The 16,536-nt window shown below is 42.8% G+C and overlaps 1 protein-coding gene across 1 annotated transcript in view; it reads right to left on the minus strand.

Moving 5' to 3' along the window:
• TBC1D9 (TBC1 domain family member 9) overlaps positions 1-16,536 on the minus strand; it is a 75,675-nt gene that overhangs the window by 26,024 nt on the left and 33,115 nt on the right. Inside the window, exons 3-6 of the mRNA XM_084884234.1 lie at positions 9,552-9,670; positions 6,185-6,413; positions 5,484-5,745; positions 3,607-3,814 (exon numbers count right to left, since the gene is read on the minus strand). Coding sequence (XP_084740360.1) covers positions 3,607-3,814; positions 5,484-5,745; positions 6,185-6,413; positions 9,552-9,670 — 818 coding nt within the window. The remainder of the gene's footprint in view (positions 1-3,606; positions 3,815-5,483; positions 5,746-6,184; positions 6,414-9,551; positions 9,671-16,536) is intronic.

Here is a 16,536-nt window from a genome sequence, read left to right on the forward strand (position 1 = left end):
CTGCAACCCCATCTGCACTAGGGGATGGTGTGGTGTGTGGGGGGTGTGGAGAGGAGTACAGAAGGGAGACATCTGTTTTAGCTCTGAGCTGAAGACATACATTTGGTGGTTTATAATAGGATTTTCATCAACTGGAAACTAGAATAAGCGCATTAGAAATTATTTTCTTTAGCACGTTAGGAAAAAAACACACAAAACCTCAAGGCAAGCCCTAGATAAACGGCTTAATTGCAGTGATTCTGACTGTATAATTAAAGCTCCTCTCCTCCTCTTCATTCTACTTGCAAGCAGTTTAGACAGGTCCAACTTTAACCTCTTCATCAGCATTTTCATGTGAAATACAATTTCCTTCAAAGCAGAACTTGAAAAACTTTCCTCTTCCTTTCAAGGTTAAAAAACCTACTGGCGTTGCCTAAGTCACAGTAGTCAGCAAACTCATTAGTCAACAGAGCCAAATATCAACAGTACAATGATTGAAATTTCTTTTGAGAGCCAAATTTTTAAAATTTAAACTTCTTCTAACGCCACTTCTTCAAAATAGACTCGCCCAGGCCGTGGTATTTTGTGAAAGAGCCACACTCAAGGGGACAAAGAGCCGCATGTGGCTCTCAAGCTGCAGTTTGCCGACCACTGGCCTAAGAAGTTCACAGCCCAAGTGCAAAGTGGCCATAACCAGACCGGGATCCATAAAGAGACAAACTGCAGGATCTGACTTCTGCGATCAGGTTTTTTTTTTTTTTTTAAATATATTTTTTATTGATTTTTTACAGAGAGTAAGGGAGAGAGATAGAGAGCTAGAAACGTCGATGAGAGAGAGACATTGACCAGCTGCCTCCTGCACATCCCCTACTGGGGATGTGCCCCCAACCAACGTACATGCCCTTGACTGGAATCGAACCTGGGACCTTTCAGTCCGCAGACCGACGCTCTACCGCTGAGCCAAACCGGTTTCGGCTGCGCTCAGGTTTTATAAACACACACGGTTAGAGATATATTTTTTAATGGAATCCTCTGTGATTCCCGGAGCTACACGTGAAAACATTCTTTTTTCCTGAAAGCAAAAAAAAAAAAAAAAAAGAGGCTAGAGAAACAGGAAAAACCCTCCTTATCATGAACAGGATTCTCCCATGGCACTTGGGAAAAAAGTTAAACAATGCCTATTTTTAAAAGACCTGTAAAAGCTTACAACAAGTTTTTCTCACAACAAATTTATTTCTGGGCACCAGGTGTCAGAATTAAGTGACAGACGCCAAGGGAATGAAAAGTTTAAGCTCTGTACCTAAAACCCAGAGAGACATGCGGAACTTGATCAAGTGGAAAGTCCTTTATCTGGAAGGATCCTGAATACAGAAACCACCAGCAACCCCCACCTAAACACCTTGCTCAACGTGGGTTACAAAACATTGTCATCAAATGAATTCTAGTAGGTTTGTATCCTGTGAGCTTGGTGCCTCCAGGAAAAGGTACTGGCTACCTCCGAGTATTCTACAATTTAATGAAACACATTTGCATTGCCTTCAGTTATAAAGTAGCCTGGAACTTCATTAAACTCAGTGTTTAATATGGAACATTCACAAGGAAATGTATGACTAAAAAGGGGAGGGTTGATATCATCTGGAATCTCTATCTAAATGAGGAATCTGATCAGCTCCCTTTATCCTCTGGCTTTGCTGCCTTAGAAGTTTCTTCAAAATCTACAGCAACGTGCCCTGACCAGTTTTGTTCAGTGGTTACAGCATCAGTCTATGGATTGAAGTGTCATGGGTTCAATTTTGGTCAAGGGCACGTACCTTTGCTACAGGCTCCATGCATGCAGGAGGCAACCAATCAATGTGTCTCTCTCACACTAATGTTTCTCTCTCTCTGTCTCTCCCTCCCTTCCATTCTGAAATTCAATGGAAGAAATATCCTTGGGTGAGGATTAACAACAAAAAATTTACAGCAACCTGATTCTGTGTAATCATTGACCATCTGTTGACCAGGTGTACCTTACGTCTAGATATGTTAATATATGTTAATAATCTCCAGCCAATTGCTAGTCTAGCTAATGCTAATAATGTCCATTCCAAACAGGATTGAACGTTCCCATGGAGGCCCTAGCTAATCCGTCAGTTTAACTCAGTTCCTAAAAGTACTCAGTCCACAGAGACCACTATCTACTCAGACAGATTCCGGAAAGAGGATGGGGAAGTGGGGGCCCCACCCCTCAGCTTTGTCATCAGAGTTACCAAAAGGTAATAAATACTACATTAAGTCCTTTGCTTCTTCCATTAGTGAGGGCTAGGGCTCCACTGTTAATATCTCTCTGAGTGAACCACCTTCACTTCTAGGAAAGGGTTAGGGGAGGTTGCAAGTTTCCAGGTTAGAAACTGCAGGTCTGCCAGCCCGTGACGCCCTAACCAGGAGCTCCTTCTCAAGCCCAGACCTCACGCCAGGCTGCCACAGAAGCACCCTGTGCAGACACGACAGAACCTGCCTCCACCCACATGCAATACGACTGCTGCTTTGTCTTGATTGTACATGAGAGCCAGCCTGGGACTTGATTATAATGCAGATTCTAGAATTTGCAGAGATTTAGACTGGGCAGATCTGGGCTGGCCTCAGCCCTGGTGCTTCCAGTGCAGGGAATCGGAGGGCCAGAACTGAACACCTAGCTTTTGGATTCACAAGCAAGGCCTGTCCTTCAGACGAAGCTGCCCTCGAGCTGTGAGCCAGGTGGAACAACGACATGTTCCAGTTTCTGTATTTGATGCTTTGACATCTTGGGGCCTTGCAGACCTTGGTAGGACCACCTTTCCAGAGTTAGACGACTCCCAGAGACTCCCCTGGAACAGGCCTTTCCTCTGCAAGCCACCCCACCAGAGCCCACAGCCCAACCCCCTCCTCTACCCAGCTCGCACTCAGGCTCACGGTTCACCTGCCCTCATTGCCTCGGGGCCAGATATCAGATAACTAGGCACAGCGCCTACACCCCAGAATCCACTGACATTATTCACACCAGCCTGCTTACCCCTGCCTCTTCTGTCCCTTCCCTTGGAGACCACAACAAAGACTCTTCCACGCCGTTTCCCATGTTCCCTTTGCCGGCCTGGTACTTAGCCAAGTGGCCCCTGTGGTCCCTCTCAGTGGGATCTGTGACTCTAACTATCTACCTGTCTTTCTTTCTTATTTTTATTGCACTTTTGTTTATTTATTTATTCATTTTTATTGACTATATTGGGCTAACCCTGGTTTTAATAAAATCATATAGGTTTCAGGTATACATTGCTATAATACATCATCTGCGTATTGTAATATGCATCTGTGCTCACCACTCCAAATATACAATCTATCGTTCAATGGCAGTCATATCTCCTGGTCCGTGGGCCTCACCAAACCTGGGTAAGAATGAGATTTCCAGCCGAAACCAGTTAGGCTCAGTGGATGGAGTGAGGTCCCACCACCACTCACATCAATGGCAACACATGAAAGGGTGGCAGGTTCCACTACAGAATGACGAACATTCACTTACAGTTAAAAGCCAGCCAACTTCTGGCAAATATTTCCTGGCTCACACAGAAAAGTATCACAAATGAAACTTAAAAATCCGTTTCACCTGAGGCTTACCTCCCGCAGCGGGATAATGAGGCTACACAAGTTTTCCTCCTTGCTGGTAAAGCAGATGTAATTTGTGGACACAAACATTTGCCCCAAAATGTGCATTTTGTTAAATGGGGTCCAGAGGGTGCAGTCTGTGTGGCCATCTAACTTCTCATCTTTGGGCAGCCGGAAAAGCGCACGGTACCTCTCACTCTTGGCCCTGGCGTCAAGATCGCTGGAAAGCAATAATAATAACTCACATCATGCAACAGGAATGCCTCAATACCTTCTAAATGATGCAGCCACGGAGGGTCCCCAGCCCACCTTTCCCCTCCCCAGTCTTGCTGGATTTATCCCTACCTTTTTGGCTTACTATTGGCGCTCATGCCAGCCTATGACCCAAAAGCATAATAAAATTATCTTAATACAGTTAGATCCTTTCTGTAGTCATTTTATAATCAATATCTGAAAATGTTCAAGAGTATTAGGAAACTAGGCCTGCACAGAAAATGCACTTTTTTCTAAACGAAAACAATAATTTCTAAAGAGATTGTTACATTGACACGTATCCAGCGCCACTTGGGGGGAGGGTATCTTTTAAGAAAGACCTAGTAAGGATGCCAACGAGCCTCTTGAGTCTTCTGATCTCACTGCCACATTCTGTAGACAACAAAACGGCCTGAAATACAGGAATAGCCCACCTCATGGACAACTTGTTTCCACAGCCTCAGCTGGGTCCTGTGACTACAATCTTTCTCCACACACCCCTTCCCCCGCCCCGACTTTCTTCCATATAGGTTGTTAAAACCTCTCTCCTCAAGCTCTACCTGACCTTAGCCTCTTGAAGCTAGGTAGGAGTTCCCTCCCTCCATCTCCAAAATTACCTCCATCCCCACTAGTCTTCCTTCCTTTCCCTGTCTCAAAAGGAGTGGTCTCGGCACACATATTAAAGTTACTGTTTTCTTTTACTTTTATCTCTTTTCCTTCTGTCCCTGCACCTACCCTCCTACACCCCTACCTACACTTACCTTCATCCACTCTTCCCTTCTTAACCTGTATTCAAATCTTCTACATTCTAAAGAGAGCAATGCCCCTCCTTTACCAAAGAATTTTTTTTAAAAGCCATCTATCCTTGCCTAATTCCCGTTCCTTCCTTTCATTTGCTATTTAAACCACTGCAGTAACCCCATTCATCCTCCACCACTCTGTTGAAACATGACTCAAATCACCCAAGACACTCGTGGTGGTGACATCTGTCAGGTTCCAACTACCAGCTGTAAGCCAGTGACTTCAAATTCCATGTGTTACTGGTCCAATCCCCTGGATGTCCTGCAGGCAACTTGCTGGACAGGATCAGAACTGAGCTCTGACATCCCTGGACATGCTCATCCCTCTCTCTTTCCCTACCTCAGTGTAGGGCAGTTCCATGTGTACAGTCACATTATAGAGCGTCAACATTTCCCTCACTGTCTCTCTAGCTCTGCTCCCACATCCAGGCCTCCAGGCTTCTCAGCAGCCTCTCCTCCCCCATGCCCTGCCGCCTTCCAGACATGGGATGGACTTCCTTCTCTCTGTGCTTTTCCCTCTGCTGGGAATCTGCAGGGGCAGCTTCCACTACCACTGAGACCCCTCCTCCGCCCCCCTAGCCCCTCACAGTCTCCACTGAGAGGCCTTTCCTACCCTCTGCCCACCTTCCCACGTGTGTGCCCACGGGGCCAGAAGAGCTCCCGCCAGGTTGTGCTGGAGCCGGCCGCCTCCGCCTCACTTGCTGCGCTGGGAGTGGTGCAGGCAGCCTTTTCCACTTTGGTATCTCTAACCAAAAAGCATCCAACAACCCTTGAGTTGTTCAGAAAATGTTACATTCTTGTTTCCAAAGTCTGTAAGACTCCGTCTCTGGCACCTACCGTTTTAGAGCAGACACTTTTTTAGGAGATTTCTTTTTCAGCTTGGGCAGGGATTGATCCTGTTCGAATCCCTCGTTGTCCAAGAGCTGCCTCATGGCGATGTTGGCGAGTTGCACCATTAGCTTGAAGGTCTCATTGATGTTGAGAAACACGGAGAAGAAGTGCTCGCTGGACCGTGTGCTCACTTTGATCACGTCGGGCAGGAACAGCGTGGCGCGCTTCTCCAGCTGAGTGATGTCCACCCACCGGATCACCAGCTTGGCTGAGCACAGGGGGCAAGGCTCCGTCAGCTCCCGGCTCCTTAAAACCCCCCTGAGATACCGCAACTGCACACCCCGACTTCCAGGTGCCCTGAACTCCTTAGCATCTGCGTGTCCACATCTATTATTGTTTGGTTTGTTAGTTATAAGAGACAAATGCAAACCACACATATTCCGAGTTCATACTTATTGCCAATTTAAGTCCATGTCTACTAAATTAATTATGCTTTTGGTGAATCTTTATTACTTAATAGACACATTTTTTTAAAAAACAAATATTGAACTGAAAATGATCCACTTGTTAAATAGTTACAAGGCAATGCTGACCCAGTTATAACTATAGATTTATTTTTGGAATTTATTTTGGTATGTGCTTTATGAGTTCAGGGCAAACCTCAGTAGAATTTCCTAAGCTTCCCTCTGAAATCCTAGACAACTTACCTTCTCTTCCCATAAGAAAAGAATAAAAGCAAAGGTGGTTAATACTGAGGTACATCCAACCCTGACGGGGGACCTTCCCCTTCCAGTAGCTGCAGGAGTAATAGTTGACGAGTTTCTCTTCCTCGGGCATCCCAAACAGCCTGTGGAATTTCACAATGGCCTCTTTAAACTTCTCGGTGTCATCGTCTTCCTTCACATCATTGATTTTGTTATACTCTGCAATGATGCCCTACGTAGGGATGAAACAAAAGCACACAGCGGTATTACCATGAATAAAGCTACTGTTTTCTGTACGCAGTACATACTGGGAAGGAAAAAAACAACAATTTCCAAGACTATATATTTTTAAACTGATACATTTTCTTCAAAGGCAACCCCAGAATTCTAAGCCAATTAACAATTAGTATTTGTGTACGAAAATATTTTCAAAATAACAATATAGATTGTATTATCTGTTTATTTTTGCTAATCACCTTTTTCTTAATTTCTTTTAGGTGTATTTATTTTTGGTGCTAATCGTTTTGTTAATAAGTTTACTTAGAATAAAACCCATAATTTTACCTTATAAAAGAGGAAATGTAAAGACTTTCATAGTTCTACTGATTTTCCTAGCTTATTGTGATAATTATGCCAAAGGTCAATTTCTGCCTTTCTCAAAAATTAACAAAAATTCATCATGACTGGACAAGGAAGGAAAGATAGACCAGAAGGCATGTCACTAACTGACATTTGGCCACAAACCCACTGTCTCAGGGCCATGAATAGTATTAGGGAACTTAGAGAAAAGGAACAAGCATCCATTTAAGTAGAAAAGGGGTGAATATAAGAGCAAAAATTAGGTCAGCTGGACAGTAAATGAAATATTTGCTAAGAAAGTGACTAGCAAACTCTACTGTCTAATCATTTGAGTAGCTTGAGAGGCCATTTTATTGTTATCCAATTCCTCCATAATTCCCTATAAACTGGCTTCTACACATATCTGTTGGTAAAAAAAAAAAATTAAAAAAAAAATTAATGCTCCCTCGAATTCCACTTTGTAACATCAAATCCCTCTAACCTCATCTTCATCTTCTCTGATCTCAGGGTACCACTGGATAGCATGAGCTTTCAAGCATGAAAATTCTGGATTCAGATCCCAACAATATCACCACCAAGCTGTGTAAAGTTGGACAACCTCTTGGATTCTTGATGCGAATGAACCCTCCATATTCCAAGAACAGAAAATTGCAACTGACTCATACATGGAATTCCGGCCTTTGGGCTCTTATGCTTCCAGTACAGCCTGGATGCTCCCTACAGATTTATCTTCCCAATACTTATTTTGACCACAGAATTCTCAGTATAAAAATCCTGAGTGGTTACCAACTGCTACCAGTCTGAAATCCAAAATTCTAGACCATTCACATTTTCGATCCACTATTGAGCTTTTACCTAAAGTGAGAATAGGAGAATAAGGAAGCGAGTGAGGTAAAACAAACCAAATGATACCCATATGTTTTGAGTGGAAAACATTAAGTTCAGACCCTGCTATCCAAAGACCTACTAAATACCACATTTAGAATACACATTTAAAGTTTAAAAAAGAAAATGTTTTCAAATGAGAAGATTTATGCGGCTATAGCACTGAGAAACATCACTCTGAAACGTTCCGGGGTCTAATGCACTCATACAAACAGATGATGCCTTGCCAACTAGTTTCAACTAGTGAGGACAATAGTCTCCATGAAGCTACATTCCCAAATTTCCCACCTTTAGGAACAGAGAGGATCTAGAATGCAGAACCTCTTCTTGGTTTGCTGTAGTTTTTCAGCCAGGTTGACCAGACGATGGATGGAACAAAAGGATAGAATATTTCCTTCCTGTATGTTCTACAATTTCTACATAATATGAAATAGGTCACCTGGTTCTAGGCAACAGCTCCCTATAACTTTGGAAAATTACCACAATCCAAATGAACAAGGGACATTGATGGGTAATTCACACAAAAAAGAAAATGAACAGTGATTAAATAAACAGTGATCAAATCCTCACTTTGAGGGGTAGGGGTGGGAGCAAGGAAGAGGTTGATATTATTATATACGAGAGGCCCAGTGCATGAAAATTCATGCATTGAAGTGGGGGGTCCTTCAGCCTGTCCTGCCCCCTTTCACAATCCAGGATCCCTCAGGGTTGGGAGGCAACCAGGCATCAGGTGAAGGCAATGACCCATCCCACCTCTACTGCTGCCACTATCAGAGGTACAAGCCTCAGCCAGCCCTGGTTACCTGAGCCTCAGGCGGCCCTGGGCAGCTGGGCAGCCACCATCCGAGGCTTGCCTGCACCTTAGGCGGGCCCTGGGTGGCTGTGGGGTTGAGAGGACAAGGGCTGAGGGGACTGGGTTGGGTGCTGCCATCTTGTGGCAGTGATTACCGCCATCTTTGAGGGCATGACAGTCGATTAGTATATTCCTTTCTTATTTGCTGTGGGCGTCACCATCTTTGTGATGTATGAGGGTCAATTAGCATATCCCCTCTTTATTAGATACGATGCTTTTGTTCTCAGTCCTCACTAATTTTTTTGTGGTGCAGTTCAAATTTAGTTCTCTCTTAAAAACATTAGATTCTAAAGAACAAAGAGATTCCATTTGTATGTTTACCCTTCTTTTTCTAAGTATAAAATCACTATGTGTTCATGTAAAGAAGACATAAAATAAAAATAGACCATTCTGTGGAAATTTAATGAGACACACACTGTCAGATCACTTCCTAAAATTCCTCCCTAACCTGGGTGCAAAGAAAGTGGTTTTCATTGTGATTAAAACTCCAGATGTTGCAACAGAAAAAAACCTGCAATTAAAGGCTAGTATCCTTTATGTAAAAAGGACTTTTAAAAATTAAAGAAAAATAAGACCGAAAGTCTCATAGAGAAATAGGTCAAAAGACAGAAGAAGCAGACAGTCTACAAACAGTGATATAAAAATGGCTCCTAAACATATGAAGATATTCAATTTCACTCATAAATGAAGTAAGTACAAATTAAAACAACACTAAAATATTTCTCTCCCATCAGATTGGCAAACACAGAACAGCCTGAGAGTCCACCCAATTGGTGAAGATGCAGGGAAAACAGATGCTCCCATTGTTACCAGTGGGAATGAAAGATGGAGGGGGATTTAGCAACATTCGGCAAAAGACACATACCTTCACCATGTGACCCGGCAATCCCACTTCTACCAGTTTATCTAAGTTACAGCCACAACAATATGAAAATACAGCTATGTACATAGGTGTGTAGCATGGTTTATAATTGCAAAATATTAGAAAATGCTCAAATGCCCAATTTGAATTTCTAATTTAAAAGTTTAACAACAAAACAAAACATCCCCTACCTGTATTTTTCCTCTCACAAAAGTAGTGATGTCATTCTCATTTTCAAAGATGGACAGTGTCTGCAGCAGATTCTGCTCTAGCCATTCCCAGTGTTCAGTGATTTCCTTCCTAGAACCACCTGCACGAATGTAAAAATGGTAACAATAATAAATGTCAGCATTTCAAAGATACCCAAAAAGTCAGGCTCGTGTCTTCAATATTTGATGCCACTGAAGGAGACTATTGTGCCAACAACTCTGTCTTGAAATGATCGCTCTTCTCTAAAGAAATACAGATGCAGGTGAAAACCCACGAGTAAGGACTGCAAGTCTTCACTTAATGCTGGCCATAGGTTCTGTGACTTTAAGTGAAATGACCTACAATGAAGCCAGTTTTATCACAGGCTAATTGATACAGACAATTGAGTTCCTACAAATTTCCATCAGTGTTATAACGACATTATTCAAGGAGCGGCTGTATTGTGTTCTGGTCAAGTCTGACGGGGTGAACCCAGAAACTTTGAGGTCCCCTTCAGATCGGAAGGCAGCAACACGCCCCACATTCACTTTTACGGATGGGGAGTTTAGCCCTTCGCTCTGCTGTTCTTCCTCCTAGAACCTGCACCTGACAGGGAAACGTTGATCTTGTTAGGAGACTAGGTTATAATAGTTAAGTTGTAGCAGTATGAGGACTTCGGTATGCCAGGGGCAATCTGATATAACCACCTCCTACAATGGGCAAAAAATGACCCTCACTCACTTCAATATTGAATGAGACTATCACTAGGGAATAGCAGCCTGGCTCTCATGAGCTCACGGGCACCACTGCCTTGTAATGTAATGGGATGAGGTCATCCTCTCAGCTGCCGACCAAATCACTGCACTTGGGCCAGCAATAAGAAACATAAGTCAACTCGCCTGGCAACCCCCAGACTGAAACAACCCTAGCCTTGTAGCATTTGCCACCAGCACTGCTCTCTGCTCATAGCTGCCGGCATCATGATCATAAGTAACGGGGCACGAAGATCTCATCTTGAAGTGTCAGGACACAAAGAAGTCCTAGCTGTTTAACCATTGCCCAACTAACACACATTCAGCAGGACTCTCCCTGGTCCTGGCACCATTGTGTCTGGATTGCAAGTGTGCATGTAACTGCAGAAGGCCTGCCTAGAACAACTCCTAGTGTAACTATTACAAGCTTCTTACATAACTCTGCTTATAATCTCTGATAGGTTTTAACAATATGCTTATAATACTATTACTGACTCAGCCCTACAGCCTTGGCAGGACCAGACCAAAGTGGCTTTACAGCCACGTTGAGAAAGGAAAGGCCCAGGTAACTTATCCAACCGTGACAGTAAGAATCAGTGGGTGGTGTCCTTATTTTACTTAAGTGCCAACGTCCTACCCTACCCCTAAGTAGAGAATGTAAATGGCTCTCTTTCTGCTCGGCAATCGGGACCAGAAACACTAAAAGCCTTATATGTTTGCATATGCTTTGACTTAGCATACCTTCTTCTATAAATGAATCCTAAGGTGATAATTAAGAAAATGGGAAAGATTTTATTCAGAGAATGTTCATTAAAGTTGTTCAAAATGCAGTTAACGTTAGTGGGAAAACTCCTACATTTCCAACAATAGCATATCATTTAGTTAAATCATGTTAATACACAATAAAATGTTATATACCTATTGATGTTATAGAAATACATTATTGGCATGGAGAGTCTATACACATATATAGATCCAAGTATATCCATATATATGTTCAGGGTGGGACAAAAGTAGACTTACAGTAGTTTATAAAGAAAATAATAAAATAATTGATAATAATACAATTATAAATTGTTTCATGTACTCACATCTGTAAAACTACTTCAGTCCTACCCTGTATGTATAGACACATTTTATATAATACTAGAGGCCTGGTGCACAAATTCATGCACCAGTGGGGTCCCTCAGTCTGGCCTGTGGGATCAGGCTGAAATCGGCTCTCCATCATCCCCTGAGGGGTACTGGATTGCAAGAGGACACAGGCCAGGCTGAAGGACCCCACCAGTGTAGATCAAGGCCAGAGAGGGACATGGGAAGTTGGCCAGCTGGGGAGAGACCACGAGAGGGCTCCAGGGTATCTCCAGCCCATCTTGCTCAGTCCCAATCTGTCGGACCCCAGCAGCAACCTAACCTACTGGTTGGAGCGTCTGCCCCCTGGTGGTCAGTGCACATCATTGCGAGCAGTTGAATGGCCTTAGCATATCATTAGCATATTTTGCTTTGATTGGTTGAACAGATAACTTAGCATATTAGGCTTTTATTATATAGGATAAAGTCTGAAATGTGATTTGTGATGTGGTATTATTGTTTCTAATTTTTTTTTTTCTTTTTTGCTTATCTATATTTTCTAAAACTTTTTCTTAATCTGCTCTTTAAAGGATCCAAGACTAGTTCTTGAGTTCCACTAACCAAGAAAGAATTATCCAATGCTGACCGACATGGAATGTGTCTCATGTGGAAGACAACTAAATTGCCTGACATTTTCTCCAGCTACTGTAGAGGAATAGAAGAAGCAGAACCAATTAGCAATCTTTAATTAAACACTGGGCCTGACCAGCTGCTGAGTAAAAAAGAATGTTTAATCCTAAAAACCAGCATGGTGCTGCTTAAAAAGCACGGGCTGGAAGTGGGGTAATCTGAGGACTCAATCTAAGCTCTGCACGACCTGGCTATGAGTAGCAATATGAAGTTGGGTGATTCACTTTGCTCTGTATTTTATTAAATTATGAGTGTTGAACAAGGTGATGGCTAATGTCTTGCAGTTCTGAAACGAATGACCATCTAGGCCGAGAGGGATCCTGGGATGGTAAAGAAGAGGGAAACTAAATTAATGGGCAGCCAAGTCAAGGCACTGTTCAGGGCTGTGTTATCAGTGAGGTGTCCATCAAACACCCTCATCCCATTTCCTTATCAGGCCCGTCGAAGGTCAGATGTATCCAGAGGGAATTGTCAATAGCTCCTTCTGTCCTTCGGTTTGGAACTTTCTCTCCCACCTTTCCTAGAGCATCTCTTTAAACAATGTCCTTGGAATGACCTGCATTTCTACATGTCCACATTTTCACTGAGGCTATATAACACATAACCTTCTAGTCTTTCTAATGGGAACAGCCAAATGGGTTGCCTTTTACTTAGGTCCACTGACGGCCAAGGAAGGCAAAGGACTGGGCTCTCTCTCCTGCCTCTGAGGCATCAATTCCAAAACACCAGCTACTGGGACAAGACCTACAGCTGCATGGCTCCCTGGTGAACCTAGTACCCAGGTGCAAAATCAACAGTCCACTGGCTCTTGAGTGAGAGGCAGAGTGTATAACAGCTCAACAAAGTAGGTGAAAAAATCCCTATGCTACAGCTTCTTTTACATTATTTATGGTGAAAAGCACCATTTACTGCACAAACCACTGAGCAATTCAGTAGGCGAGAGTTGACACTCATTGTCCTATCAACGAAAGACAATGTGGCTCCATTTGGGGTAGTAATGAAAAGAAAGTGTCATTACACAGCAAGGATTTGGGCTCCTCTTCCCAATTAAAGGTCTCCAATGCCAAGGAAATGTTAAAAAAAAAAAAAAAAAAAAAAAAAGAGTCAATTTCTTCAAACAGATCTAGATATAGACTGTTAGATGATAATAAAAAGAAGCACAGGAATGCCGAAGCCGGTTTGGCTCAGTGGATAGAGTGTCGGTCTGTGGACTGAAAGGTTGAAAGGTCCCAGGTTAGATTCCGGTCAAGGGCATGTACATTGGTTGCAGGTACATCCCCGGTAGGGGGTGTGCAGGAAGCAGCTGGTCGATGTTTCTCTCTCATCGATGTTTCTGGCTTTCTATCCCTCTCCTTTCCTCTCTGAAGTAAATCAATAAAATATATATATATAAAAAAAAAAGCAGCAGCAGCACAGGAAAATGATGTCTCACCAAATAACTTGCGCATGTGCCCCTCACTGCCACCCCCTTTCTCTGTGGTTCACATTGCCCGGGGCCAAGTCCTTATTCCTTTGGCAGTAAGTTAGACGAGGTCCTCCTCCTGCCTGGACCCATGGGCTCAGGTCTAAGCAGAATCACATGACTAGGATTTACCACTAGACTACTGCTCTCCCATAGAAAGTGCTCTAAGTGAAGACAAGGATCCTAGATGCTCCTTTAACTCAACTGACACCTCTGGAAGGTTCACAAGAAGTGGCATAGAACAAGGTTTTGGAATCCTCCGTATTTTTCATCTACAGGGCAGTGAATTAGACCCACCCACTTCTTTGCTGAAGCTTCTGTTACAATGATTCATGAAATTCAAGAAAACAAAGCTCCCCTGAGACTGTCGCACCACCATTAAAATTACAAACTGAAAGGTCAGCATATCAAAGAAATCTTTAAGGTACAGCTTCTGCTCTTAAAAATCTTCTCATGAAAGGGAGCCAGCAATTTGGACGGAAACAGAAATCGATAAGAAAGAACAACTAATGGGTGAATGGGACTTTCACAATGGTTGTCACTTCCATGGGGTCTGCCCCGGGAAATTCTGGAGCTGTGTCTATGGGCAATCAATAGACACAGAAGCTAAACCTGTTCTATTCTGAGCTCATGCCGTTGTGACAGACAGTGCTTACTGGGAAAAACCAAAGTACATCTCTTGGTGGCATACACTATGCCATCAGCATTTACTGCACGGTAGTGCTCCTTAGCCTCGGCTTGGCAAATCATTCAGGAGTAACTCAACTGTGGAACTCTGGCTCTTCCCCCACATGGGCATTCAGAGGGTGGGCTTCGTAGAACAGCAAAGTCAAAGAAACAGAGCGAGGAGTAGTCATGTCAGGTGTCGGAGGGAAAATGGTTAGGGCTGAGGGGATAGGAGAGGAGTCACAGTTCACGTCTATGGATCTAGGAAGGCCAGGAGCTGAGAGTGCCCAGGAGAGATCAGAGGAGACCAGGCTCCAGAGGAACTCAAAGCCTCCGGGCACAAGTGGAAGGCGAGTGAGACTGTGTCAAAGTGTCCCTTCCATACCCTCCAGGAGTTGAATGGTTTCGTGGCTCTGCCTGGTTTTTAATTTCCTTTATTTTTACTTCTTCATTCGCTGGCCACACTGTCTATGTTAACACTGTTCTAGATGGTTTGCCAAGTAAATGTGATACTTTCCCAACCAACTAGCACAGGGCACTTCCCCTTCTACAGTAGCTACTGAGGGTTTCACTTGGTACGGAATGAACCACCTCTGCCTGGGCTACAGGGTCTGTCTGCTTTAGGGTCCCAGCTTCCCTCTGCCTGTATCCTTTATTGTCTCCCTCTCGCTCCAATCCCCATCCTTCACTCCTAGATGGTTTTCTCTATGCCCTGAACCCTGATACCATCCCTTCATACACAAGAATGCAAAATGACTGACATTCCATTGTTCTCAGGGGGCTGTTTGCAGCTTAACCAGAGTGACTTTGAAGGGATATAAATGTAATTTCAGGTACTGTGAAATCCTTGAGGGAGCCCTCCAACAACCTGACACCACACCCAGATAACTCCCCCTACCTATGGAGAAGGCCAGCCAAGGTTCCTGGACTTAGCTGGGAGCCCCACAATCAAATGGCACCGAATGGTACTTGTTCCCACTGGGCTGTAACTGAGTACTTACTCTTGTTCTCAAGAGCAGAGATTGGATCTAATTATCTTTATATCTTTACTAAAGGCCCGATGTATGAAATTCGTGCAAGAGTAGGTCTTTCTTCCCCTCCCTTCTCCCCCCCTTCCCTGGAAGCCCCAGCTTCATCTGGAAGGTTGTCAGGAAGGACATCCAGTCTAATTAGCATATTACATTTTTATTATTATAGCTATCGCTATCAAGCAGAGATCAATTTATTCATTTTTATTTTTATTTATTTGTAATTAAATCTTTATTGTTGAAAGTATTACATATGTCCTTGCTTTTCCCCCACTGACCCCTTCTAGCCCACTCCCACCCCCACCCGAGGCCTTCACCACCCTATTGTCTGTGCCTATAAGCAGAGATCAATTTAAAAACTGAATAAAGTCAACTAAAAGAGCTCCCAATGTCCCAACAGAAATGTTTGGAGCAACAAAATAAAGTAGCATTAGAATCTCCCGAAGAATAGAATATCCATGATTCCCTATTGATAACGATAGTTGAATAAATTAATACTCTTCACTCTTTAAGTGTGGGCTGTGCACAGTGACTTCCTTCCAAAAAGGGCAGAATGGAAGAAAAAACTAACCTGAAAAGGGGAAACCTAAAAAAAACACTGCTTCAGTCATAAATGTGGCATGATGTGATGAAAATATCACTGTTTCTCTGTGATTGTCTTCACGAAAATCCGTGCCCCAGCATAAGCATAGAAAAACATCAAATTCCATTGAAATAACTCTACAATATACAGTATCCTTCAAAACTGGCAGGATTATGAAAAACAAGGAAAGTCTAAAAAATATCCACAGCCAAGGGGAGCCTAAAGAGATATGACAACTAAATATAAAGTAGTATACTTGATGGGCTCCTAAACAAAAAAAGATATTATATAAAAACTAAGGAAATCTAAATGAAATATGGGCTTTATTTGTCATAGTGTATCGCTATCAGTTCATAATTGGAACAAATGTTCCAATGTCAGATGTTAATAACAGGGGAAACTATGTATGTGGGAGGGATATGGGGGTTCTCCAAACTATTTGTTGGGCTTTCTTAAAATCTAAAACTGTTCTAAAAAAATAAAATCCAAAAAATAAAAAATAAAATCAATAATTTTTTAAAATGAAGTGAAGACAAAAAAAGAAAAGAAAAAAGAAAGGGAGTGTTCAGTGCCTTTCTTTTCCTATGGCTATGTGAAAAGTCACATGCAAACCAATAACTAAAACAAGCTTGGCCACTTTGAATTGGATGTTCTTGTGAGAAATCCAATATTAGCATAATTGTTTATCGACATTTTAGGCACAGCACATTATTGCAAATTATTATCAGGAGAAAT

The sequence above is a fragment of the Pipistrellus hanaki genome (genome assembly GCF_964339955.1).
Source record: "Pipistrellus hanaki genome assembly, chromosome: 5".
In the NCBI taxonomy this organism is placed as follows: Eukaryota; Metazoa; Chordata; class Mammalia; order Chiroptera; family Vespertilionidae; genus Pipistrellus; species Pipistrellus hanaki.